General features: G+C 43.6%; 1 protein-coding gene across 27 annotated transcripts in view; it reads right to left on the bottom strand.

The window, feature by feature from the left end:
- Nucleotides 1-26,930, bottom strand: part of LOC409051 (ankyrin-3) — a 77,887-nt gene that overhangs the window by 11,705 nt on the left and 39,252 nt on the right. For 13 of the 27 annotated variants that reach the window (XR_003304607.1, XR_003304615.1, XR_003304608.1 and 10 more), the window contains 14 exons: nt 26,150-26,245; nt 22,622-22,846; nt 21,779-21,939; nt 21,272-21,483; nt 20,946-21,150; nt 20,309-20,323; nt 18,629-18,818; nt 17,926-18,061; nt 17,497-17,827; nt 17,195-17,398; nt 15,076-15,317; nt 14,914-14,965; nt 14,014-14,241; nt 255-11,903 (listed from right to left, as the gene is read on the bottom strand). Coding sequence is in view for 8 of the 27 variants with exons in the window: in XM_026440443.1 (XP_026296228.1) it covers nt 255-11,903; nt 14,014-14,241; nt 14,914-14,965; nt 15,076-15,317; nt 17,195-17,398; nt 17,497-17,827; nt 17,926-18,061; nt 18,629-18,818; nt 20,309-20,323; nt 20,946-21,150; nt 21,272-21,483; nt 21,779-21,939; nt 22,622-22,846; nt 26,150-26,245 (13,946 nt within the window). In the remaining 19 variants the exon portion in view is untranslated. Of the gene's footprint in view, nt 1-254; nt 11,904-14,013; nt 14,242-14,913; nt 14,966-15,075; nt 15,318-17,194; nt 17,399-17,496; nt 17,828-17,923; nt 18,062-18,628; nt 18,819-20,128; nt 20,230-20,308; nt 20,324-20,945; nt 21,151-21,271; nt 21,484-21,778; nt 21,940-22,621; nt 22,847-24,952; nt 24,971-26,149; nt 26,246-26,930 lie in introns of those variants that run through there. The other 14 variants (XR_003304622.1, XR_003304623.1, XR_003304624.1 and 11 more) reach the window with 9 other exon arrangements.

Raw genomic sequence — 26,930 nt, 5'->3', positions numbered from 1 at the left:
AGTGAAAATACCCACTTTATAGTACGTTTGACGTTGTTGCTTCGTAAAAAAGATCGTGTAAACATTAGTACACTAAAAGTGATTAAGATCAAGAGTGTTAGATATTCATTACGAATGATAAGAGTGCAATGGCCTTCTTAGGCCATTTTGGTACGACTACCAAAACATAAGTTATAGAAAAGCATCAACTTAATTAATCATGTTACACACAGCTGGTATGTAATATTTATATAACGCAAATTATTGCAAGATACCTTCAATTCTACTGTCAGTGTACTCGGCGGGACTGGGTGGTGGGGTCGTTGCCGTCCGCACAGACTTTGTTACGACTGTGGTGACGGTTTGTCGTGTGCGAGGCTCGAGGTGCTCTACGTTTCTAAATACATTTAATATCCTAACTGTCGAACTACTACTATCCGACGAACTACTAGGGCTAACCCGTTCCGTCGAGGAACTAACTCTTTGTGGAATGCGAGATACTTTCTTGAACATCGATTCCCCGCCACCATCGCTGTCCTCGATCTCTCTTTCGGACAGCCTGACCCGTGCCTCGGAATCTAGCTCAGAAAGTGGATCGAAAACCGAATAAGCAACTTTCGTCGCCGATTTTTTTGACTCTTTCTCGTGTTTCCCCGCTCCACCCTCTCTCGATTCACCCTCCTCTTTCCTCTCTTTCACGAACATCGTGTCCACGTTTTCGTACAAGTGGACGTCCGGCTCGTGTTGGAAGTGCACCTTGTCCCACGCGGAGTCGCGTTTCATTTCTTCCAGAAACTCGGCCACGGCGCTTTTAGGGTCGCTGCTAACCGCGATGAATCTCTGCCCTGCTTGATTCGACAATTTCTCTCCAAAAATTCTTCCGGCGTCTCTCTCGCTCCCAGCCTTACCCGAATCCGACGCTCTCTGCGCACTTTTAACCTTGCCTTTCCCGCTTTTCCCGCTTTTCCCACTTTCCGCGGCGATCTCGACTTGTTTCGATTTTTCGGACGCCGCCACGCGGCCGCGAGCCTCTTCCTCCATTGCCTCTTTCTTCGTCTCGTCCACGAAATCTTTGACATCCTCGGATATTTCATCGGCCGCGTGTTTCGCGCCTTTGATCAAACCGGACAAGAAACCACCGCTTTTCTCCTTCGCCTTCTTACCCTCCTTCCAAGCTTTATCCTTCGCTGCTTTCGCGCCATCCATCGCGGTATCCACCCCAGACGAGATTTTCTCTTTCACGATCGAGCTGTCTTCTTTCACTTCCTTCACCAATTTATCCCTCGTCGCTTTCGCTCCATCGCTCGCTTCCTGACCGATTGTTCCCACTTTCGCCTCCGTTTTCTTTATCCCGTCGGTAATTTTAGCGCCTACAGCTTTTCCAACTTCCGACACCGCGTGCGCGGTACCCGACACCTTCTCACCGATCTTCTCCTTCGTATCCTTCGCCGCAGTTGCAACTTTCTCGCCGCCATCTTTCGCATCCGCGATCACTTTGTCCCTCGTTGCTTCAACGCACTCGGCGATTTCTCGCGCTCGAGTTTCCGTTTTTATCTCCACCATCTTCGCTCCATCCACGAGTTTATCCGACACCTTCTGCACGCCACCGGTTACTCTCTCACCGATCTTCTCCTTGGCGTCTTTCGCGCCAGTCGCGATCTCCTCCTTAACCGCCTCCGCCTCTTTCGCTTTAGCGACCAATGCTCGGCGAGCGCGCGCCTCCTCCTCCACAGCTTCCTTCTTCGTCTCGTCGAAGAATTCCTTAACCTCGCCCGATACCTCGTCCGCCGCGTGTTTCACGCCTTTGATCAACCCCGACAGAAAACCGCCACTCTTCTCCTTCCCCTTTTTACCTTCCTTCGAGGCTTTGTCTCTCGCCTCGCCGCCATCGTCCATCGCTTTCTCCCTCGCAGCGTCGCCTTTGATTCCCTCCGATAGAGGGTCCTTCGTCGTTCTCGCGACCGATTCCGTTTCTCCACCGCCGATTCGCTTCGCTCCCTCCGCCAATTTGGCGGATACAAGTGAACCAGCGTCCGACACTTTCTCCACGCCTTCCGATATTTTCTCACCGATACCCTCTTTAGCATCTTTGGCGGATGTCGCGAGCGCGTCCTTAACAACTTTCGCTTCGAAGACTGCTTTGTCCTTGGCAGCTTTACCACTTTCAACGGCATCTCGAGCAACCGCTTCGGTTCTCGCCTCCACTCCTTTCGCTCCTTCCACGATTTTTCCGCTCACGATTTTCCCAGTGTCTGACACCTTTTGCACCCCCTCGGTTATCTTTCCTCCGACTGCGTCCGTCGCGTCTCTCACGCTTGTCCTCGCCTTGTCTTTCGCATCGTTCCACTCAGCACCGGCCTTATCCTTCGCCGCATCCGCTTTCCTCGCCAACGCTTCGCGCGCCCGCGCCTCCTCCTTCGTGGCCTCTTTCTTCGTTTCGTCGACGAACTCCTTCACCTCCTCCGACACTTCGTCCACGGCATGCTTCGCGCTCTTTAATAACCCGGAAAAGAAACCGCTGCCCTTTTCCTTCCCTTTTTTAGCGTCCCTCGCCGCTTTATCTTTCGCCGATGAGGCAGCGTCCACATCTTTCTTAATCTCCGTTCCCACTTTCTCTGCCTCCTTCGCCGCTTTTGCATTTTCGTCCTCAACTTTCTCTCCCGCTCGTTTAACCGCTTCTGATATTTTCTCTCCACCTTCGCTTCCCTTCTCCTTAACCTTATCCTTCGCGTCTCTCACCACAGACGCAGCTTTATCCTTGGCGTCTGTCGTTATCAATTTATCTTTCGTCGCTTTCGCGATATCAACCGTGTCACGAATCGCAGCGTCTGTCCGCTCCTCGACTCGTTTCACTCCCTCGCCAACCGCTTTGCCAACCTCCGACGCCTTTTCGCCTACTGCTTTTTCGATGTCCGCAGCTGCCTTGTCCCTCGCCTCGCGGGCTCGAGCTTCTTCCTCGGCTGCCTCTCTCCTAGTCACGTCCAGGAATTCTTTCACCTCGTCGGAAACGTCGTCGGCCGCCTGTTTCGCGCCCTTGAACAAGCCTGTAAGGAAGCCGCTACCCTTCTCCTTAGCCTTCTTAGCCTCCTTCGTCGCTTTGTCCTTCGCAGAAGTTGCACCCTCGACCAGTGCACCAGCCCCCGAGGAAACTTCCCGCTTCACGCTTTCGACATCGTCTCCAATTTCTTTGCGTACTTTTTCCTTCGTCTCTTTCGCCTCGTCCGCCGCTTTTCGAACGGCCGCTTCCACTCTCTCCGCGCCAGCCGCCACTTTTTCCCCAATCGCTTCGCCGCCCTCCGCTACTCTCTCCGCGAGTTTATCCCTGGCATCCCTCGCAGAGGCGATCGCTTCGTCCTTGCAATCCTTCACACCAGCCGCCACTTTATCTTTCGTCGCTTTCGCAGCGTCTCCCATTCGTCTCGCACCGGCTTCCATCCCCGTGCCGATTTCTTTCGCGCCATCCGTCGCTCTTTCGCCAACAGCTTTGCCGACGTCGGATACTTTTTGCACACCTTCCGACACTTTGTTGCTGACTTTATCCTTCGCGTCTTTCGCGATTGCGATTCCTTTGTCCCGCGTCGCGTCGACGCCCTTTCCTAATTTCTCGCCCGCTTCCGCGGTTTCTTTCCTCGCTTCGTCGACCAAGTGTTTCCCGTCTTCCGAAATTTCGTCCGCCGCGTGTTTCACGCCTTTGAACAGGCCGGAAAGAAAACCGCCGCCCTTCTCCTTAGCCTTCTTCGCTTCCTTCGAGATCGTTTCCTTCGTACTCGACGCACCGTCCACCACCGATTCGACGCCGGACGACACTTTCTCCTTCGCGACGTCGACGCCCTCCTTCGCCCCCTTCGCGACTTTGTCCTTTGTCGTTTTGGCAACGTCGGCTATATCCCGAGCGACGGCCACCGTCTCGTCCTCGGCCATTTTCACTTTTTTGCCGACTCGATCTTTGCCGTCTCTCGCCGCAGACTCGATCCTCTCACCAATTTCTCTCGTATCCGAAACCAGCTTGTCCTTTGCGGCATCTGCTGCCTCTTTCGTCTTCGCCTGCACGAGCTTCGCGCCGTCCACGATTTTTTCGCCAGCAGCTCTGCCGGCGTCCGTCGTTCTCTCCACACCCTCGGATATTTTTCCAGCCGCTTTGTCTCCGGCGTCCTTCGCGATTCCCACAATTTTTCGCGTCGCGTCCTTCGCGTCCGCCACGGCTCCGTCCTTGGCCGCTTCCGCGTCCTTCACCTTCCCTTCCACCGCTTCGCGCAACCGGCTCTTCTCCTCCGTCGCTTCCCTCCTCGTTTCCTCGAGGAATTCCTTCGCGTCTCCCGACGCCTCGTCAGCAGCGTGCTTCGCTCCCTTGAACAGACCCGAAAGGAAGCCGACGCTCTTCTCTTTCGCTTTCTTAGCTTCTCTCCCAGCCTTGTCCTTGGCGGACGTTGCCCCGTCCGTAACCGCGTCTATCGCCGCCGCCGCTTTCTCCTTCGCCGCTTCGGCGTCCTCCTTCACTTCTTTCACCACCGCGTCCTTGGCCGCTTTGGCGCCACCGGATATCTTTTCCTCCGCCTTCCTCGCGCCGTCCGCGATCCTTTCTCCAACCGCTTTCCCGCCATCCGTCACCTTCCGCGCGGTATCGGACACGGCCTCGCCGATCCTCTCTTCGGCGCCCTTCACCAGAGACGCGCCTCTATCCACCGCGTCTTTCGCGCCGGCTGTTGCCTCGTCCCTCGCCTCCGCCAAATCTTTCACGGCCGCCTCCGCTTTCGCCTCGGCGTCCTTCGCGCCGCTCGAAACTTTGCCGCCCAACGCTTCGCCAGCATCCGTCACTCGTCGCGCGATGTCGGACGCCTTCTCCTCCACTTTCTCCTTCCCATCCTTCACCGCGTCCTTAACTTTATCCCTCGCCTCTTTCGCCTCACCGACCGCTTTATCCTTCGCCGCACCGAGATCTTTAAGTTTTCCGGACGCTGCTTCGCGAGCACGCGCCTCTTCCTCAACGGCCTCTCTCTTCTTCTCGCCCACGAATTCTCTCACGTCCTCCGATACCTCGTCCGCCGCCTGCTTCACGCTCTTCAACAGTCCGGAAAGGAATCCGCTGCCCTTTTCCTTTCCTTTCTTACCCTCCTTCGCCAGTTTGTCCTTCGCCGCCGCTACGCTCTCCGCAGCTTTATCCATCTCCGAAGAAATTCTCTCTTTTCCAGCTTCCATTTCCCTCGCCGCTTTATCCTCGGCCCTCCTCGCACCTTCCATCGCGGCTTTGCCGCCTTCGCGCGCTTTCTCGCCGATCGTTGCCATCGCGTCCTCGGCGGTTGTCGCCGCTCCAGCCTTAACGCGCTCGAGGTCCGCGGCCACTTTGTCCTTGGTCGCTTTCGCACCGTCGCCCATCTCTCGGATCCTCGTTTCCGTTATTTCCGCCGCGCGTCTCGCTTCGTCGCCGACGCTCTTTCCAACGTCCGTCGCTTGCCGCGCGACGTCCGACACCTTTCCACCGATCGCGTCCTCGCTGCGTTTCACCGAGGCGACGACTTTGTCTTTCGCGCCCTCGATCGCCTCGTCCTTCGCCGCCTTCGCGCCCTTCCACTTCTCGTCGGCCGCGTCGCGCAGACGACCGCTCTCCTCCGACGCCTCCCTCCTCGCCTCTTCGAGGAAGTCCTTCGCATCGTCCGAAATCTCCTCCGTCGACTGTTTCGCGGCTTTGAACAATCCCGAAAGGAAGCCGCCACCTTTCTCCTTAGCCCTTTTGCCCTCCTTGCCGGCTCTCTCCTTCGCCGATATCGCGCCATCGACGTCCTCTTCGCTCGCCCTCTCTTTCGCTCCATCGCCCGATCCTCGACCAACCTCCTCCGCTTTAACTTTCTCCCCAATCGCTCGCACAGTGTCCGCCGCTTTATCCGCGAGTTTGTCCTTCGCGTCCTTCGCATCCGCGGCTAATTTCTCCTTCGTTGCTTCGACGCCGTCCGCCGCTTCTCCAACAACAGCTTCGGCTCGTTTCGTCGCTTCATCGACGACCATCTTGCCAACCGCCGCTACGGTTTTCATGCTCTCGGACGCTTTCTCGCCCACCTTGTCCTTGCCGCGTTTCATCGAGATCGCCGTCTTATCTCTCGCGTCTTTCGCCTCCGCAACCGCTTTCTCCCTCGCCGCCTCGACGTCTTTACCAGCTTTTTCCACCGCCTGGCGAGCACGAGCCTCCTCTTCGCCCGCTACCCTCTTCGTTTCGTCCACCAAATCTTCCACCCCTTCCGAAACCTCTTCCGCGGCGTGTTTCGCGCCTCTGAACAGGCCCGAGAGGAAACCTCCGCCCTTCTCTTTACCCTTCTTCGCTTCCCTCGCAATCTTCTCCTTTGCCGCGTCCGCGCTATCCATCGCCGCGTCCACGCCCGACGAGATCTTTTGCCTCGCGGCGGCCATATCCTCCTTCGCCTCTTTCTCCGCCCTGTCTTTCGCCGCTCTCGTTTCGTCCCCGATCGCCTTCGCGCCGCTCGCGATCCCTTCGTCCACCTTCTTGCCGACTTCCGCCATTTTCTCGCCGAGTTTCTCCTTGGCATCCCTCGCGCCCGTAACCGCTTCTCGAGCCGTAGATTCTATTCTTTCTCCGCCCCGTTTCGCGCCATCCTCCAACTTTTCACCGACGACTCGGCCAACATCCGACACTTTCTCCAAGCCGTCCCTCACGGAACTCGCAATTTTATCCTTCGTTTCCTTCGCTTCGATAATCGCTCTGTCCTTCGCCGCGGCCGTGTCCTCTATCCTCTTCTCCATCGCCTCGTAAACGCGCGTCTTCTCCTCCGACGATTCCCTCTTCGCTTCTTCCAGAAATTCCTTCACGTCGTCCGCGACCTCGTCCGCCGCGTGCTTCGTTCCCTTGAACAAACCGGAAAGGAAGCCGCTACCCTTCTCCTTCGCCCGCTTGGCCTCCTTCTCGATCTTGTCCTTCGCCGCAGCGCCGCCGTCCACAACGGCGTCCACGCCGGACGACACCTTCCGTTTCGCAGCCTCGGCATCCTCCCTAATCTCCCGCGCCACTTTCTCCTTCGTCGCCTCGACACCGCTGCTCGCGTCGCGGACGATCTCCCCAGCTTTGTCCACGGCTCTCTTCGCGCCATCCGTAACCTCTTCCCCCACGGCTCTTCCAGCGTCCGATACCTTTCCGACGCTTTCAGCCACCTTCTCGCCGATCTCGTCCCTCGTTTCCTTCGCCGTCGCCGCCATCCTATCCTTGGCGGCCAAAGTGTCGGCGACCACTTTGTCCTTCGCCGCTTTCGCAGCCTCGCTCGCGTCTTTCGCGACGGCGTCCACTCTTCGCTCAGCCCGTTTCGCTCCCTCCTCCGCTTTCTCGATCGCAGTTTTCCCAACCTCGGACACCTTCCGCCCGCCATCCGCCGCCGCTTCCCCAACTCTGTCTCTCGCGTCTCTCGCGGCGCTCGCAACTTTCTCCTTCGCGTCCCTCGCGTCCGCCGCTGCTCTTTCCTTCGCTGCACCCGCTTCCTTCCACGTCTCGTCCACCAAACCTCTCGCCTCCTCCGAGGCTTCGTCCGCCGCGTGCTTCGCGCTCTTGAAAAGCCCCGAGAGGAAACCACCCGTCTTCTCTTTACCTTTCCTGGCCTCTTTCGAGATCTTGTCCTTAGCAGCCGCGTCCACGACCGCGTCCACGCCGTCGGCCACCTTGTCCTTCGTCTCTTTTGCAACTTTTTCCGCCTCGTCCTTCGCACCGTCGATCGTTCGAGCGATACTCTCCGCTTTTCCCTCGATCCGCTTCACTCCGTCGGCCGTCTTCTCGACAACCTTGCCCTCGGCGTCGGATACTTTCGCGAGCAACGCGTCTTCAGCGCCTTTGACAGTGTCCTCAGCCTCCTCCTTGCCCTCCTTCCACTTCTCGTCGACCGCATCTCGTACGCGACTCTTCTCTTCCGACGCCTCCCTCCTCGTCTCCTCGAGGAATTCTTTCACGTCCTCCGAAACTTCGTCCGCGGCGTTCTTCGCGCCCTTGAACAGTCCCGAGAGGAATCCGCCCGCCTTCTCCTTAGCTCTCTTGGCCTCTCTCGCCGCCTTGTCCTTCGCTCCGCCCGCCCCGTCCACCACTGCCCCTACGCCGGACGAGATTTTCCGTTTCGCGGCATCCGCGTCGTCTCGAATCTCCTTCGCCACTTTCTCCTTTGCCGCCTTCGCCGCGTCCACCGCTTCACGCACGCCCGCTTGCGCCGCGTCTCTCGTCCTCTCCGCACCGTCCGCGATCCTCTCTCCAACCGCTTTTCCAACGTCCGCCGTCATCCGAGCACCGTCGGAGATCTTGTCCTTCGCAACGGATGCGGCTTCGTTTTCGACCGCTTTTACATCCGCTATCTTATCCTTGGCTGCGTCGATTATCCTCGTGCCGTCGATCGTCGCGCCTCGTTCCACGGCATCGTCCGGTATCGTTTTCTCGACCACAGCTTTACCCGCGTCTCCAACTTTTTCCGCGATACCCGATACCTTCTCGCCGACCTTGTCCTCGACGTCGATCGCAACGGCTTTAACCTTGTCTCTCGTCGCATCGATTTCCTTCCACTTTTCCGTTACCTGGTCACGAATCCGACCCTCCTCTTGCACCGCTTCCTTTCTCGTTTCGTCCACCAACTCTTTCGCGTCTTCGGAAATTTCATCCGCGCCGTGCTTCGCACCCTTGAACAATCCGGACAAGAAACCGCCGGCCTTTTCCTTAGCTTTCCTCGCTTCCTTCGCAGCCCTGTCTCTCGCCGCTGCCGCGCCATCCACGCCCGAGTCTATCCCAGACGCTATCCTCTGCCTCATCGCTTCGCCCTCTTCCCTCATCTCCTTGGACACTTTATCCTTGGCCGCCTTAACGCCGTCGCTCGCTGCTTCCACTCTCGCCTCGGCGTCCTTCGCCCCCTCCGCGACTTTATCGCCGACGTCCTTTGCGCTCGTTGCGAGCTTCGCGATCGCTTCGTCCTTGGCCTCGGCCGCATCACGAATCGCAGCGTCCACCTTTTTCTCGACGTCGCTTACCCTCTCGCCAACGGTTTTCTCGACGTCCGACACTTTCGCCGTGCCCCATTCCTTCCCGTCTTTCACCAGTTTCTCTTTAGCTTCGTCCAATTCCTTCGACTTCTCCGCCGCTGCCGCGCGAGCGCGAGCCTCCTCCTCGCCAGCCTCCTTCCTCGTCTCCTCCACGAATTCCCTCACCTCCTGGGAAACTTCGTCCGCCGCGTGTTTCGCGCTTCTGAACAGTCCCGAGAGGAATCCGCCGCTCTTCTCCTTCCCCTTTTTGCCTTCCTTCGCGGCCCTCTCTTTCGCGCCTTCTGCCGAGTCTACTCCACTCCAAGGTGTCTTCTGCCTCGCCAGTTCGATGTCCTCCTTAACCTCTTTAACCATCTTGTCCTTGGTCGCTTTCGCGCCCTCGGTCACGCTTCGCCCGCCCGACTCCGCGTCCTTTATCCCCTCGGTTACTTTGTCCGCGACTGCTCTTCCTGTATCGGCCACCTTCCGCCCACCCTCGCCCAGCTTCTCTCCAATTTTATCCTCGATTCCGTTTACGCCTGTCACCGCGACACCTTTAACGTCTATCTCGATCTTCTTTATTTCGTCCTTTCCAATTTTCACGCCGTCGACCACCTTCTCCTCGACCCGTTTCGCAGCATCCGCCACTTTCTCTCCGGCAATTTTACCGGCATCCGACGCCTTTCCACCGATCGCGTCTTTGCTGTCCTTGAGAATAGCGATCGCCTTCTCCTTTCCATCCCTCGCTTCCGACGCAGCCTTGTCCCTCGCCGCGTCCGCGTCTTTCGATTTCCCTTCCACCGCTTCTCTCGCGCGATCTCTGCCCTCGCCGACCGCCTCCTTCACCTCCTCCGAAGCCTCGTCCGCGGCGTGCTTCGCCCCCTTGAACAATCCGGACAGGAAGCCGCCGCTCTTCTCTTTAACCTTTCTACCTTCCTTCGAGCCTTTGTCACTCGCATCCGTCGCTTCCGTCGTCGCGTCCTCTACTCTTTCCCTCGCGTCCAACGCCGCGCTCCTCGTCGCATCCTCCAAGATCTCGGAGGAGGGACTCGTCGCCTCTTGCGGCGGCCCGCTCTTTTCCCGGGACCTGCTTCGCGACGCCCTCGTCAATTTTGGACTCTTGAACTTCCCGAAGATCCCTCCTCCTCCTCTGTCCTTGTCCACGGGCTCCGTGGTCACCTCGATGATGGCCGGTGCCCCGTCGGCCGGCGTCATCCTTTCGCCGATCTGCCTCGACCCTTCGCGGTGCATGCTCTCCGCCACTTTCCTCGTATCCTCCAAAAATTCTGCCGTCAACTGCCGCGTCTCCTCGTCCCCGCTGTCGAACGACGCTTCCTTCGAAGAGCTCTTCTCCCTCGACGAACTCCTCTTCTTGCTCTTCAGCTTCGGGCTCTTGAACATGCCGAAGAATCCGCCACCCTTCTCCTTACCACCCTCTTCCTCCTCCTCCTTCTCCACCCTTTTCTCCGGGGAGTCTGACTTTTTCTCGCCACCTTGCCTTTCCAAACTTCCAACCTCCTTCCGCTTCCTCCCCGCGTCCGATTTTCCATTAGCTTCCTTGCGCCCCTCCTCTTTCCTACGAATCTCCGAAATATCGTACGAATGGCCGTTCAATTTATCCTTCGGCGTGTCCTCGTTGTAACGAACCTGCGAGGTGAACGTGTACAGATCCTGTTTCCCGTCGATCACGGGAACAACGATCGTTGTTTCGGCAACCTTTCGCGTATCGTCCAACAATCTCTCCGTGGCGATTCGAATACCCTCCTCGTCGCCACTGTCCAACGACGACTCCTTGCTCTTCTTCGCTCTCTTCTCCTTCGACTTTGGACTCTTGAACATGCCGAAGAAACCGCCCCCTTTCTCCCTCTCCTGATCGCTGGTGTCCTCCCCGTCCTTGACCGCCTCCTCCCTATCCTCGACTCGAGCCGAGTCGATCAACCCGCTGTCGAGCGCGTGCACCTCGGAAGCGAGGCGTCTCGATTCGTCCAAGAATTGCATCGTGGCCAATTTAATGTCGGTTGCGGTTTGCTCGGCAGGTTTCATGTCCGCGTACGCGTCGTACGAGACGAAAGTAGACGTAGGTTTCGGCCCCTCTTTGCCATTACCCACTGTTCTCGATTCCTCGTCGCCGCTGTCGAAAGACGTTTCCTTCGATCCTTTCGACTTGCTCTTCTTCAGTTTAGACCCCTTGAAGATCCCCGACAATATACCCCCGCTCTTGTCCTTCGACTTCTTCGACTCGTCCTCTTGCCTCTCGTCCGTCGACGGATATTGCACGCTGTAGACGCTCTCGTAAGCGGATGACACCTGCTTGTCACCCGTCGCTCTCCCCTCCTTTGGAATGTTAACGCCGGCAACCGTCTCTTTCGATTCTTCGACTTCCTTCTCCTTTTCCTCTTCTTTCTTCGGCGTTACGATACCAGCGGGTACCGATTTCTCGTCGATTTCCTTACCTTCCCTCGACATCATCTCCTTCTTGCTTATCACTCTCTGTTTACCATTGGGGATCGTCGCCGCGTCCGCCGTGGCGGCCGCCGACGTTCGATCCGTTTCTTTCATCCTTTCTCCTTCCCGATTATCACCCTTATTATCGCTCTCGATCACCGAAACTATAGTTTTCGACGTGACTATCCTCGCATTAGAGTCTCCCTTCCCATCGCGAACGACACGCTGCTTAACTATCGTCGGCTCGACGATTGGCGTTCGATCGATCGTAATCGTTTCCTCGGCTGCAAGGACCTTGTCCTTGGGCTTACTCTTAACCAACTGTTCCCTAACAAAACTTTCGACTATAGCACCTCTTGCCTCTTTATTGTCTCGCGTATCATCATCATCATCATCATCATCATCATCATCATCATCATCATCATCATCATAAACCACCGACCACCCTTCTTTAGCTAACTTCCCCTTCGCTTTCTCTGCGTCTGCTATTACACCTGTTAATTAAGTATTACATATTTTAGGCATCTGTAAACGTTGCAAAATAGAAAGAACACATTTGTTTTTTTTTTTTTTATTTATTTTATTTTTTTTTTTATTTCATTTCATTTCGCCATCATTAGTGTAAGCCGGCTCGCTCGATATTGCTCTTTAAAGGACAGCGTTAAGTTAGACTCTCGTGTGGTTTTTGTGCGTGGTATATATGTGCTATGGAGCAGTCGTCCTTCCAATCTACACTTATGTTTAAAAGAAATAAATAATAATCGACGATAAAAATTTAATAAATTGATCGAACTTGCTTGCGAAAGCACTTTTGAGAAGGAAAGTTGATTCAATTTCGAATAATTGAAAGGTTCAATAATATTATAAAGTTATAAAATAATGAAAGAGAGAATTATTACAAATGGAATTAATAATATTTTCTAATATTTTTGGAATGAGAATAGTTTGTAAATTTGTTTTTCGTTTTCCGGATGAAAATAAGAGTGATAAGTAAGACGACGACGACGACAACTGCTCCGTGCGACCGCACAATTAGGCCACACAAAATTTGGCCACACATGCAACGCCAAAAAATTGCGGTAAAACCTTGCTGAAACAAATTAATGGGACGTGTCGAAGAAATAGAAGGCTATTAGTGGGTCATTAAAATGAAGACATTGAGAGAGTTCGCATTATAATACAGTAGATATGAGATTGATAAGGCGATAAAATAAAAATTGTCCATAAATTGTATTATGTAAATTAAATATAAAAGCAAGCTGATAAATTTGAAGGAAATCCGCATCAGCCCTCCAGAACCTGTGAGTGAAAGTAAAAGATGATAAAATGAAAAAAAAAGAGGTGACGAAGTAAAAGAAGGAAATGTTCTAGTGCCAATAATATTTCATAAGAATGCTAATCAAACTTTCACGTTTGTGATTCGTGTCCAAAGTCAATGCCGTGCTAAAAAAAACTTCTAATAATCACCTGGTTTCTAATATCAAAAAGAAAATATACATATATATTTATATATACCGAATGATTAACGTTGTAATTAATAATATCTAACAAAAAATTAAAAAAGGGATGGATAATTGCTCGAAAATTCTTGATAAAATATAATAAGTATCATTATTTCCAAAACATTAACGATCAATGTATCGATCCCAATTATTGTTTTGTAAATAATGAATAAGAAATTATTATTTACTTCTGCCAATACATAATGAAAATCATAGTAAAACCAAGAATAGAAATACAATTTTTGTAAAAATAAATTAAGAGAAACAAAAAATTGAAGATAGATACAAAAAATTATTATTGTAATTTTTTGAATAATAATTAAATTTTTTTCGATTCTCAAAATATCCATATCATTCTTAGTTAAACAATGGTTTTCGTTTTAAATAATGTAAAAGAATAAAATATATGTATAGTATAAATAGAATAAATTCATAAAATTAACTCGACGGAGCTAAATAATCATAATAAATTAAATTTTCATTAAATTTTCATAAAAAAAAAATAAGACACAAACATTAAGAGACGATCATTAATAACATCTAAATATTTTAGTTACTAATAACTAAATTATATTAACAGTAATAATTGAAATAATCAAAGAAGCGATGAAATTTTTCTATTTAAAATTATATGAAATAAATAATACATACTGAGATTTAAATAATAACGCGTGTATCGATAAAAGAAGACAATCGTTACACTTATTTGCACATCAAATAGTAGACTATAGCTACGAACACGATATCACTAAAAAGCAAAGACTCGAATATAGAACTAATCAGCACTAGCGATTGAAATTTTATCAATAAGTAGTTAATTGTATAAGTTGTTCTATAACCAAGCGTGATATTATCGCATTAAATTAATAATCATGCTTCTGCGTTTCTTTCCTTTCCTTTTCTTTTTCTTTCGTTTTAAACAAATATTATTAATATTATTATTATTATTATTACAAATGATGATTTCAAGTTAAGTTTGCGGATCGAATGTTTTTCTTTTTTTTTTCTTCCTCTTTCGTTTAATTTCCAACAGCTAATCAAAGCACGGCCCCTCAACCCATCGCATTTTAAAAAAAAAAAAAAAATTCTCAAAATCACTTACCGGATACTATTTTGTTGGCGTCTGCGATCACCCTCTGCCGTTTTTTATCTTTGTCGTCAAGTTCATCGCGCAACTTTTTGCTCATCGTATCGCTAACGTGACATTTGTGCTCGAGAAAATCGGCCATTACATCCCCCAGTTCTTTCTCCTCGCTCGCGTATTTATCTTTGATAGGGGTCGAGGTTCCGTTGAATACAGTGCCGTTTGTGATCGTGACATGCTGTTTCGCTGTTAAGTGCGAATAAAAAAATTATGTGATTTAAAAACATTGTGGAAAATTATTGCTGCTTCGTCAAAGCGTCAAAGAAAATATATATACAGAAATAACGAACGAATCATCGTATTATTTTTACTTATTGAAAAAACAAATCGATTAAAAAATAAATATTGCTTTTTTTTTCTTAATCTTATATCGATCGATAATATTATTTATTACAACTCGAGTAAAAATCGAGTTTTAAAAATAAGTTATTTAGAAAGCAAATAACATTATATATCTATTTCAGATATCGTTAAAACGTATATATCAATGTGCAACTGTAGCAGATATTGCGTTACGTAAGTAGATATATTTTACACAAATAGTATAGATATTATATATATATACAAATATAGACATTATAAATGTGCTTTCTAAGAAGTGTAAAAGAAAGATTATGACACGTATTTTTCTTAGCGATGAAACGAAATCGAGCCAATGTGTTATTCACAGAAATAATGCAAGCAGTGATGTCATATCCTTTCTAATGTAATCGAACGAGTATAGCATTGTAAACGTTTCATTCCGTTCGAAGAATATCTCTTTAATTTTTTTTACTTTATATACTTTGTAATAAACAGATTTCGATGTAAAAATTATAATAATTAGATAAGGTGTAAGAAGATTTTTGAAATACGTACATTTATCTCGTTTAGCGCCGCTTATATCGAGTTCTTCCATAGATCCCGACTCCTAGAACAAGGAAAAAATTTATTCGAATAAAAAGAAAAATTTGTAAACAAGATAATAAATATTCTTCCCTCTCCCTTTTTTTCTCCTTTTTTTCCCATAAACACACAAACCTTGCTCTTATTAAAGTCATCGTAATCAGGATTCATCTTTGGATCCATGGTCGCATCACGGCGAAGAGAGGTGTCCCTTGAAGGACCCAATTCTTCTTTCAAAGAATCAAATCCAGGTTGATCCAATCGAACTCTCGCCACAGCTTTCTCCACGTCATCGGTGATCAATTCAACGTTGAATATACATTTTTTCACGATGTCATCGCGGCCAATTTTGTTCAACGCTTTCTCCAAAGTGTTTCCTATCGAATGAACGAAAAAAAATTTTTATTATTTTCAATTTAATCCGAATAAAAAATATCGATCGATAATCAATAATACAATAATAAATTCTTCGAATTCTTTTACGAATCGCGCGAAATTTATTCACGCGATATTCGATCTAACGATAAAATATGCCAAGGATGAATTTTTCATCGTTGATGTTGACCTCGATAACGATACCTGAGCTCATTGAAATCTGACATCTCTGACAGGGCGATCTTCTAAATAATACGGACAATTCGCTGACGTAAGTGTTGGTCGCTTCGTTTTCATATTCTTGATACAAAGATATGAACATCTTGTACGTTTATGCAAGAATGAAAAGAAGGAGGAAACGATAAATAAAATAAAGGACGACGATTCGGAAAGAAACACTGTAAATAATTATGCACGATCACTTTCACTGGTGTGTTTTCATCGAGATGGCGCGTATACTTCTGTTTGTTTTAACCGATTGCAGAACAGAAACGATGTGCTGCGTGCATTTCTGCCGTACATCAGTGTCATTAGTATTGGCAAAAAAAAAAAAAAGTGGGGGAAAGGAGTCCATAGGTTTATGTCAGGCATAATAATGCAGGATGAGATCACCAACTACGTTGCTCCTCAGATTCCACGCGCCTTAGTCAAACGCCTTAGCCTGTCTGATTAATCGACCTTGCCGAGAAACAGGTTTTTTTCTCTTCTAAATTTTATAATATCTCTAATGTAATGCAATTACTGTATTTAATGTTTGTTTACACAGGACGTTTCACTCTAAAAGAAGAAAAAAAAAAAAGAAAGAAAGAATTTATTTACGATTAACAGGAAAATTGTGGGTAAAAATTTTATTGGCAAAGTATAAAAATTTAAATAGATGAAAAACATCGAGTGTTTATAAATAGCGCGCAATACTTGTAACAGGAGGGATAGGAATTATATAAGAATTAAAATAAATTATGGGATAAATTAGAGAGATAATTAAGAATTATCGAAAACGTGACGTGTATCGAATTTGAAAAGATGATTATTACCGCGAATCTGAGAACTGTATTATGAGAATATATTTATAAAGATGAAATAACGAACAACACTGAGCGTATCATCATTTAATTAAACTTGTCGAATAACGACTAAAAATAAATAAGAGTTATCGTTTTAAACTATGAATCTTCTCCTTGTTCCATATTTAATTGTAACATATTTAATCGAATTGAAATGTGTTCGAATGTTGATCGCGAAAACGAGTGTAAATCCATTACTGTTTGAATATTTATCATTCGGCGCAACGAGATAATAACCACATTAAAAATGTAATCCTAAATGTTTTCGTTTCCCATATCGCGTTCTCACAATACTTAATTACTTAATTTCAAGCGTTTATGCAGATAAAATATTTTTTTTTAAAGTAATTACGCAGTTATTCGTAAGATACGCGATTTTAGAATAACATTCCTTCGATTAAATTCGATAAATTATATTCATTTTTCTACCTGTTGCTTTATTTCTATTGCTCTGCCAAACTTTGAGCATCGCATCGTTCTCACAATACTTAATTACTTAATTCAAGCGTTTACGCAGATAAAATATTTTTTTTTAAAGTAATTACGCAGTTATTCGTAAGATACGCGATTTTAGAATAACGTTCCTTCGATTAAATTCGATAAATTATATTCATTTTTCTACCTGTTGCTTTATTTCCATTGCTCTACCAAACTTTGAGCATCGCATCGTTCTCACAATACTTAATTACTTAATTCAAGCGTTTACGCAGATAAAATATTTTTTTTTAAAGTAATTACGCAGTTATTCGTAAGATACGCGATTTTAGAATAACGTTCCTTCGATTAAATTCGATAAATTATATTCATTTTTCTACCTGTTGCTTTATTTCCATTGCTCTGCCAAACTTTGAGCATCGCCGCAGCTTGTTGGGCCGGCTTGTTGGCGTACTCTTGCTTGATCGTCGACACTTCGTTCGGCGGCACGTTTAATTCCTCCGCGAGTTTCTCCCAATCTTTGTCCAACAAATTTGCAATGTCGGTCAATCGGATGGTGGCTCTGTGAATAGCGTCCGGACGACCTGAAGAAATAATTCGCGTTCACAATTCCTCTCGCCATCTTCTCGAGAATATCATTTCGTGAATATAGTTCGAAGAGAGAAAGAGGGAGATTACGTACTTATCCCGCCGTCGCGCAGAAAACTATAATTCTTGGAGAGTTCTAACAAATCGATCTCGGAGACGGCAGACTCCGGCGAGATTTTCTCCGGCAGCAAAATGTTCAACGTGCATATAGGGGTCTGAGGTAATTCGCCTTTGGGAACCTTTGGCTCGCTCATGAACATTATGCGGCCCATCATGTCGGCCGCGTCCGGATCCTTTATTCTCGCCGTGAACGGCACTCGGTTCTCCTTGAAAGCTCTGAAAGGCAATTGCAGCTGTTCCCCGCTCTTCAATACCGGCACGAGGTTACCCGAAAATTCCATGTATTGCGTTTTCCCCTCCAACACCTGCGTGGGAAAGAATCGAGTGGAGGATCGCGCAACAATGCGATAATTGCGATTCGCACGCGATTAAATCGCGCGGTTAAAGTATACATATACTTTACCTCCACGTCCCGGCTCTTCGCCACTTCCGTGAAGTGCTCTTGATTCTCCAAGGTTTTGTCCTCTTTATCGTCGGTCATACAAAACACGCGCAACCTCGCCTCCAATGGATCTACTCGCTTTGCAAATACTACAAATCTGAGAACGGAACAAACGTGTGTTCGACATCACATTTCCCCTTTCGAAAACGTAAACGAGAGATGTAATCATGCAGGTAAAACGTATAAATTGAATGGTAATTGAAAATATAGAAAAAAATGTATAGATATATTGCCAAAAATATATTGAAAATTGAAGAGAGAAGGGGGGGGAAAAAAGCTATCTCTTTCTACGAATATATCTTGCGATCGTATACTTATTGTTGGAATAAAAAATTGAAAAATTCTCTCTCCCTCTAGAAAAATTGATATGTATATTCTGAAAGAAGATATGCAAAGAAATGATACGTATATATATTACTCTCTATACATGATAATAATTCACTAGAGTGTGATAATAATCTACTGCAAGTCGAAGAGCTCTCTTCCTTACTCGTCTTACCGGGCGCAGAAAAATCGTAATATTTCGTAAACGATATCGACCCGATTTTTTTTCTTTTCTTTTCTTTTTTTTCTTTAGAGAAAATTGTTCTACCTGCGATTACGGTTACGATCTTAATTTGTCTTTTTTTTCGAACGATTAATCTTAGGTAGATCAAAAACGTACTTAGCCATAAAAGGTACGTGTGTCGCGTGTGTGTATAGCTCCGTAGCCATTTTCGTGGCTTCGGATATATTCCGACAATCCATTAACCAGAAGCGAGCGGATACCGTGGTAGTAAAGGAAACGCAATCTTTCACAAACGTCAATGGCGTCGAACCGGTGACATCCTCCCAGACTGCCCGAGACTGACCCCCTGAACGACATACATACCAAGTCCAATAATATTATTAAAATATGTCCGTGCTGCATATGGGGGGATCGGCATAAGTGAAATATGTGTGTGGGATTTTTATTAAATCCGATATCGCGACCGAGATTAATTACAATTTCATCTTTTTTCCTTTTTTTTCAATTCTCTCTTTGATCGTCCATTTTTACGATATTGTAAATCCAATTTTCCAATTCGCCAAAAGGGATGGAAAAAACTAATATAAATATTTGTTCAATTGAATCGAGAGAAAAGTATATCTCGAACGATCGGGGAAAGGGGTTTGGATTCGATGATACGTCCAAGTGGATGAGAATTCTTAATTTTCAAATTAATAGTCGTTTACGTTTAACGTAAAACCGAATGTCATTTCGCAATGGTTCAAAGTATTAGAAAACGTGAATGGTTATGAATATTATTAATTATTAATAATCGTGTGTATATATATATATATATATATATAGAAAGATAAAAATAAAATATATTATTTTTAAAGATATTGCATAAAATTTTTTTCACCAATGGGTATATAAATTTAAATAAATTTTCTTTTGTTTCTTTTTCCCTTTTTTTAAATGTTAAAGTAAAAATAATTTGCATATTTAAATAACCAATATCATTACGCGAAAACAGGAAAGAGGAGTATTAAAAATACGAATATTAATTTCTCATCATTTTTTTTCCCCCATCATCGGAATTATTAAAAAAAATTTGTATTTAATATCGGTCACCATAAGTGCGTTCATGTACGTGCTGTATCATATGTGTGGGTAATGTGAAACCAAATATACTCGCTGACCGAATATGATAATGCTTGCCAAATGAAAATAAAGCGTCATACATTGAGAACCGCGCAAAAAGCGAAAAAAAAACGCGAATCGTGTGAATATGTGTTCAATAAATAGGTAAGCGATAAAAAAAAAAAAAAGAAATACCAAAAGATTGTGAAATAATTTTGATAAAAACGCGGCGTAATGCATGTCGAAAACATATCTTCCTGTTCTTTTTCTTTTCTTTTCTTTTCTTTTTTTCGTATTAAGTGTATTGAACTCTTCTCGACGAATTTAATATTATTCAACTGAATCGAATCGAGATTTCTGTCGAAAAAAAAAAAATAAAAAATAATAAAGAAATAGCAACGTGAGAATTAAATTTTTAAAGTGGAAAAATTTTCGTATAATTCGTGAATAAAAAAACTAACGGAATAAGTCAAAAAAGATTAAAAAGAGAATAATTTGTCGGTCAATTTTTTCGGTAACGGTAAAACGGTGTCGTTATTATATCGATACATATTATAAATCTAAAAGTACATATATTCTGATAAACACAATTTTTTATATAGAAGTTAATAAATTACAAGCCTAATATCGAAGCGGTTACCAGTCAAACGAATGTGCTGAAACAAAAACTTTGAAGTTAACGCTTACAATGAGCTAGGTAGTAAAATTTTATCTACTTTAATTAATAATCCATACCTAAATGACTCAATCCTAACAATATGCAAGCATTAACAATGAATCACAACAAGATATGTATACAACAATGGTACTCAACGAAATGTTTCTATGAAACATGCAGCTACCATCTCCCTTTTAAATCTCTATCCGAAGGTCTCCGGGACACGTGTGTGTATATATATATATATTATACTTAAATTACTTTCCTAGATAAAACAAATATAGATAACCTCCTAAACAAATGTAAACAAATGAACGAAACACTCCAAACCTACTACCTTTTACGTTGCACACCTACAAGATCGTTAATAATAATTATTCTAATTCAATGAATTACAGAGAATAATTAAGCGGAGTCCCGATGACCTGAGAACAGACGAAGATGCCTATCGCCCGCGCCATGCCTACTAAACTACTAAAATTGATCATCGAATGCGTAATAAAGTTTGATAACAGCATATATATATATATATATATATATATATATATATATATATATATATATATACACATACACATCATATACATATATATATATATATATATATATATACACCAAAGGTGTTGCGGCGTAACAGTTTCAGCACTTATCGGTAAGAGATTCTCCAGTAAGACGGTACGCTGCTCTACAATATTACGTGCAAGCATATATTACCAGTTATGCTGCACAGAAGTCTCAGCGTCGGCGCATCTCCTGAATATTGATTGATCATGCCTTTATTGGCCGCTTGAGGCACGGGTATGGTTAAGGTTATCGGTTTGTGGAATTTTCTTCGTCTCGGCTCGACGGTGACGATTGGCGATACAGCCACTCTGTTACCAAGCAGCTTGGCGACAAGATCTGCCGGTATTGGATGCGCCTACGGATAAAAATCCATTTTAATCTTTTCTTTCTAATCGTTATCCTTGCTCGATAAATCGATTGTTTTTATCGAATCGAAATTATTATTGCATATAAAAAGGAAAAAAAAAGATAAGCACCTGGAGCCCAACTCTGATCTTTTTAGTAAGTGCCGCTGGCGGGAATACGGCCTGGACTTGAGGTACAGCCGACGAAGAAACGGTGCCACCTTCTGGACCGACTGCGTGAACCTCTTGCCTGATACGGGACACTACTGCGAAGTAATGTGGGAAGTCTGCCGTAAGTATCCTCACGATCCGAGAAGTTTGGAGATCCTCGAGCTGGCTTAATTCTGTAAAATTGTATTTTTACACAGTGGTTTGAAAATTGATGAACAATATTGAGACGGGATAAGAATTTTTATAAGCTTTTTAAAATTATCTTTTCATTGCCTGTACAATTTTATTAATTTAAGTAATCGCATTTATTAAAAAAAAAAAAAAAATAAAAGGATTACCATTTCTGATAATTCTGTCTGATAAGAAAATATTTAGATAATATTTAATCATAGAAGATTTTTTCTCTCTGAACTTTTTCTTCCAAAGATATAGAGATTAAAACTTTTTTATTTTATTTTAAAACCTTACCTTCTCCTTCAAAGCTCTCATTAAGCACATCTTGGACGGCCTCCTCGCTGGCTTCCAAGGTGTGCTCGCGCCAAGTCTCTCCATTATCTGATCGGAGTATAACTATCTCTCGTTCTTTTCCTCGCAACGAAGCAAAGTGTGGTACTTCTATGATCACGGGTCTGAATGAAAGGAATTAAAAAGTTGTTACTTATTATTATTATTATTATTATTATTATTGAGAAAGTTGACTCGAAACTTTGTAGGGATATGGAATTTACAAATTTTTCAAAAACATTTATTTAAACAAATTCAATCTGAGAAACGGAAATAATTGGATTAAATCGGGATTTAAAGTTTCTCAGCAGTATGAATATTACGTATGCACAATAAGAATTGTTCGAGCGAATACAATAGCGGACCAATTCAGGTCAGCGGAGATTATCTAAATCTCTTTGTTACATGCCAATGTTACATTTTACGATGAATCAGAGTATTCTAATTTCTGAACTTAAGATTAATCTCGAGATATTATAAAAATCAAAGTTGAAAAACAACGTTTTACGATTCCATCAACAACTTTAAACATTATAGATTTTTCTCGAAAATCGTGTCATCATGTTTTGATAAAACCACCAACATTTATTCCTTTCAAATTATCAAATCAATTACCTTACATACAAAATAAACATCTATTATTCCTGTTATTCCTAATTAAAAATTCAATTGATGACTTTTGATAGATATCGAATATAATTACTAATTGAATTTTCTATCCATTTGATTATATACAAAAATGTGAATCTAATCCAAGATACAAGGAGAGATCTCTACTATTAATCAGCGAATATTTTCGAAACGTACCCCAAAAATTTGGCGCCCACGGGTCCCAACTCCAGGATACGACTCGCAAGAGCCTCCCCCTCCATCAAAGGCGGCGGGTTCGTCAATTTGTCCCTTCTCAGGTATCTGCACGTGACGCGCATAGGCATCGCTGCTTTCCTAGGAGGAACGATCACGCGCACGCCACTGTGCCTGCAGCCGCGCATCGCACCGCCTCGTGCATCCACCAGAAACGAAACCAGGAAGCTGTCGTTTGACACAATTGAAAAAACATTGTAGAGAAAATTCGGGGGAAACTTTCTCCGGAGGAGGAACGGGAAGGTGTCGCGTATCGTCTCGGCTGAGGAGAGGGGGAGAGAGAGAAAAAGAGAAGAGAAGAGAAGAGAGAGAGACAGAGAGAGAGAGAGAGAAAGAGAGAGACTTGAAATTAATAAGAGCAATCATCGCAATGGATGGCTAATTATTATGGACACGTAATCATAAAATCATTGTTCCAAAAAAAAAAAACTATTATACATTACATATATACGCATATATTGTGCGAACATTTGGCCTGCCGAGAAATAATACGAATCATGCTTTATCGCTATCGGTTCAAATTAAACCAATCATTACGTAATCACGTAATTGTGTAAACCAATTAAAAAAAGAAAAAAAATATTTTCGTTACCAAATATACAAATATGTATATATTATTTACACTAATCTGTAAAAAACTCGGATTATTTATTTTTAGAGGATTAACAATGTCGCGTACAATTGTACAATTTTATTATATACATTACGAAAAGAAAAGAAAAGAAAAGAACACGAGAACAGTTGTAGAGATAATAATTAATTTGAAACATTTGATACAATTTTTCAATTTGTAAAGAGATGTTGTACGTGTTGTACGTTTTTCTGATTTAGCAGTAAAAAGTAGTAGTAGTAAAAATATTTTGAAAGGCCAATTAAAAACAGATGTCTGAGTTATCATATTATAAGTATCATAAAAGCACGCCAAGCCGAGAAGCAACGTTCACGATAATAAATAATTTTTACTAGAAGCGTTAAAGTTAAAGAGTACGGAGAAATTATTCTTCTGAGAGATTATCGGAGATTATTCTGAAGGCGAACTTTTATATATATGTTCACGATGGTGTTAAATGTTTTAAATTTTTTTTTTTTTTTCTTTCTCGTAAGGAAAAGAACAAAATAATACGATTTATCGCTGCGTGTGAGGGGGTATAACTGTAAAAAAAAAAAAAAAGAAATTAAATCAAATTAATCACAAGACAATAAAGTGCAAAGATAAATTGCATGAAAAAAAATGGAGCAAATTAAATTTTAAATAGAGATAACTGTAACTGAAGTTGTACGGGTTGTGAGCATGTGTCGGAGGATTTGTTGCATGAATATTCCGTGCCTGCAAGCGTAACGCTAATTAACATTGATTTATTGTCAAAGAGCGCACTATTTGAAAAGGAAAAAAAAAAAAAAAGAAAAAATAAAGAATCATCAACAAGAATTGGTTGGAATTAAAATTCATTCGTTGCTCCCTGTTTTTGCTGATCGATGATTGGTAGTGCTGGTGAAGACATAGTTTCACGATGAATTATATTGAGAATTATTCACAAAGATGCTGCATACCAAATTATCACAGTGCACAGTGAATATAAACGTTGATTTGTCATAAAATAATTACAGGCAATATCTTGCTATTACGTTTCATTTATATTCGCTTAATTGCCACGAATAAAATTATTATTCGTATACACGTAATGTAAAAAAAAAAAAAACGCCTTCGCGTTCTTTTGAAACCACGCTCTTTTTCCCCCCGTTTACATTTACAAATAGTCTAAAAATATCGATATCGTATATAAATTCCTTGAAGGAAGGTTGTTTGCTCAAGTGAGATGATGTAATAATGGAACGATTTACATACAACGCGCGTTTTTGGAATAATTTATAAGCTGGGCGAATTACGATATTTAATAACTCAAACGACGTATATATTTATAGATCGAAATAAAAAAAAAAAAGAGAGAGAAATAAATAAATACGAATCATTCGAATTTACGTAAGCGTTCAATTTTCATCATCGTCGTTTCATTTTTTTACTCTCTCATTTTAATATTCCCCCGGCGTTTTTTCTCTTCAATTTTTTTTTTTTTTTTTTTTTAGTTAACGTAATATTCATTGTGCACCACCAATTTTTCTTGTCTAATAATAAAAGTTGAGCGACTACGGGGAATTGTGTGCGATCGTAAAAATCTATCGAAAAAAAGGGGGAAAAAAAAAAAAAAAAACAAGTGATATCGAAGAGCGGTATGGCAAGTAGCAGAAGCTAAGATTCAAGAGAAGATCACTTACTTTCTCCACTGTGGAATTCTGCGAGTAGCGCAAATAAAATAACAGAGAGGATCGGGAACAAAATAAAAAAACGCGTTAGTATCCATTCGTTCCATATAAATGGTGGTGAGAGATGACGAGATATAGATGGAGAGTCGAGATTCTGAACTAGCGCAACTTTTACAGATTTTCGAACATTTGTTTGTTTCTTTTTTCTTTCTTTTTTTTTTTCTTTCCTTTTTCCAAGCATCGTATCTCGACTTGAAAAAAACTTTACGATGACGATTGTTTCTCTCATTCTGAATTGTCGAAAACCCGCAATCATCACACGCAAGCCACTTCTCTATTATACAAAAAAAAGTACAAAAAATGGGGAAATGTAACAGTAATAATTATGTATTATAGTGGAGACGGAACGAGGTCACATCATTCACACTCTGCGAAAAAAAGATATACGTTAGGGTGGAAACGGGAAATTGTTCCGAAATCTGCAATTATATTATCCCTGCAATTTTCTTCTCAAGGATCTTTTATTTGCAAGTAATTATTCGTTACTCGCCGCTGAGGAGGAATATAATTAAACAGATTTCGTTACGTGTGCAAAAAAAAAAAATAGCTGAAACTTGTCCATATAGGAAGAAGATGGAACGATGACGAGCAGCAGCCATTATTACGATGAAAATGCGTGTCCAAGTTGATTAAATTGGATGTATCGTTGAACGAAAGGACGAACGATTCTTTCTTTACTGATTTACAAGAGCGTCTTTACATCCCATATACCATATATGTGTATCACTTTGTCTAATTATTTTCCAATCTGCATGATCTACGATCTTCTTAATTACATTATTCTATTACGTAAATTTTTCTCATCGGATATATGAATCCATTAGCGAATGTTATATAACGATCAATTAAAATATCAGCATCGTGATATCGTGTATGATATAAGGATGCATACGAGTAAATTTGTCTCTCTATCTAATTCGGATAAATCGAGCGAATATTCGATATTATTACATGGTTATCATCGTGTTAGAAATAGATACGAGATCTTGTAAAGATTTATTCGAGGAAGAAATATTATGTTATAAATAAATACTACTACGTCTAATATTCTAGATAAAGATGAATGAAAAGATGTCTAAAAGATGTAATTAAAAAAAAAAAAAAAAAAAAAAAGTGGGGAAAATAATAAAAAAAAAGGGGTTGGTGTACCTGTCCCTCCACATTCCTTGTCCTTTCGACATGGTACCAAGAGCTGCCAGCGATGTGTTTAAGGACTCTAGGGACGGTCTGATCTCAGAACAAAATCTGGTATGATTATAGGATAAGAAAAATTTGTTTCATGCGCATGCTATATACGTTTCTTTTTCTTTCTTTCTTTCTTTCTTTCTTTCTTTCTTTCGCCGTGCACATTTTGCACACTTTCCTCCTGCTGTTTTGTTGTGCACTTGGGAAGGGGGAAAAAAAAAATCATTCTACATATCCAGAAACAAGTGCGTGCAAAGATATTGGTGCGCTCTTGTACGTGGTTAAGATACAAGGAAGACATTCTATACAGAATCACACTGAAGATATATATATATATATGTATATACTCGATAGGAAGTAGAGTCGTTATACGGACAAAACGTCATTTGTCCGATATAATAAGTATCCTGTCCTACTAAGCGCTAAGAAAAGATTCATTGTCGATTCAAGATACAACAGTGTCATTGTATGTGTACGTATATATATATATATGAAAGAGTTTTTTTTCATTTCTTGAACGAAGTAACAAGATAATAATTTTCGAACTCAATAAAAATGATCTATAAATTACTCGAGCAAAAAAAAAAGAAAAAAATTAGTCAGCTTTATAATAACACGACACATTTGAAATTTATAATACGTATTTTCCTTGGCGCTTAGCAGGATCATTATACCTACCGAGTTTGCCTCGGTATTATTACTCACGATCGATCGTAAGAGTTCGAGGTTACGACAATCTGGGTCC

The sequence above is a fragment of the Apis mellifera genome, linkage group LG4, assembly GCF_003254395.2.
Source record: "Apis mellifera strain DH4 linkage group LG4, Amel_HAv3.1, whole genome shotgun sequence".
Taxonomy (NCBI): domain Eukaryota; kingdom Metazoa; phylum Arthropoda; class Insecta; order Hymenoptera; family Apidae; genus Apis; species Apis mellifera.
This window is presented reverse-complemented; position numbering and strand designations above follow the sequence as displayed.